This window comes from Tupaia chinensis, unplaced genomic scaffold (genome assembly GCF_000334495.1).
Source record: "Tupaia chinensis unplaced genomic scaffold, TupChi_1.0 Scaffold000182_1, whole genome shotgun sequence".
In the NCBI taxonomy this organism is placed as follows: Eukaryota; Metazoa; Chordata; class Mammalia; order Scandentia; family Tupaiidae; genus Tupaia; species Tupaia belangeri.
The window spans coordinates 5,946,860-5,947,730 of NW_006159657.1; the positions used below are offsets into that span (position 1 = coordinate 5,946,860).

General features: G+C 54.8%; 1 protein-coding gene across 1 annotated transcript in view; it reads right to left on the reverse strand.

Annotated features, from left to right (window-relative positions):
* PDXDC1 (pyridoxal dependent decarboxylase domain containing 1) overlaps window positions 1-814 on the reverse strand; it is a 67,333-nt gene extending 66,519 nt beyond the window's left edge. The window contains exon 1 of the mRNA XM_014587078.2: window positions 694-814. Coding sequence (XP_014442564.1) covers window positions 694-702 — 9 coding nt within the window. The 5' untranslated portion in view covers window positions 703-814. The remainder of the gene's footprint in view (window positions 1-693) is intronic.
* Window positions 815-871: the final 57 nt, after the last annotated feature.

Genomic DNA, 871 nt, shown 5'->3' on the forward strand with positions numbered 1-871 from the left:
GAGCTGCCCGGCGGCGCCGCGGGGTGGGGGCCTGCAGGTTGCCGGGGGGCGGGGCCGTGGCGCGGGGCGGGGTCCTCTAGGCTTCCGTACCTGGCTGTCACGCCGGCCGGCCCTAAAGTTGCCAGGTAAGAGGGGGAGGACGGACGGTGGAACCCTTCCAAACTTTTTTCAGAATCCCTTCAAAATCATCGAAGCGTAAGTAGAATAACTAGACATAGTCATTCACAGCGCGAAAGACTGTAAATACGAGTGACGCGCCTGTATTTCCGAGCCCGGACTTTCAAGCCCCCCCACCGTCAGCAGCCCTTAAGAATGGAACAGGCCATTCATACAGAAGGGCGGGGCGAGCGAGCTCCCTTGCGCACGCGCAGCGTCAACTGCCTCCCTGACGCTCGGGGTTTGGGGGTTGGAGCTTGGGGTCTTGGCTGACTGCTTCTCTAAAAAGACACCGATCAGAGCTGAGGTATTTGTCTCAGACCTTATCACAGAATTCTAAATAAAGAGATTTTGACGCAGCTAGTCCTGGCTCGTTCATGTCTCCACTGTGACTCGTCTGGTACTAAATAATAATAATAGATTAGCTGCTGCGCTTTCATTTGTATTCCAACAGCCTCGATGTAGCCATCATTGCTATCATATCCCACCGTGCCGATCCTGGTGGAATTCGGACCCGAGCCCCCTGATTTCGCTTACTGCCTCCATCCTGCTGTGTAGTTGTAACGTGTTTCTAACGAAGGGGAGAGGGCGTAAATCGCTTAGACTATGCCTCTGACTCTCCCCAGGGGAACAGTGGGAGACTAGCTGCCTCGGTTGCTGTCTGTAAACCTCTTCATTGCTAGGAGACGGATGACGTTATAACCGCAAACGGCAT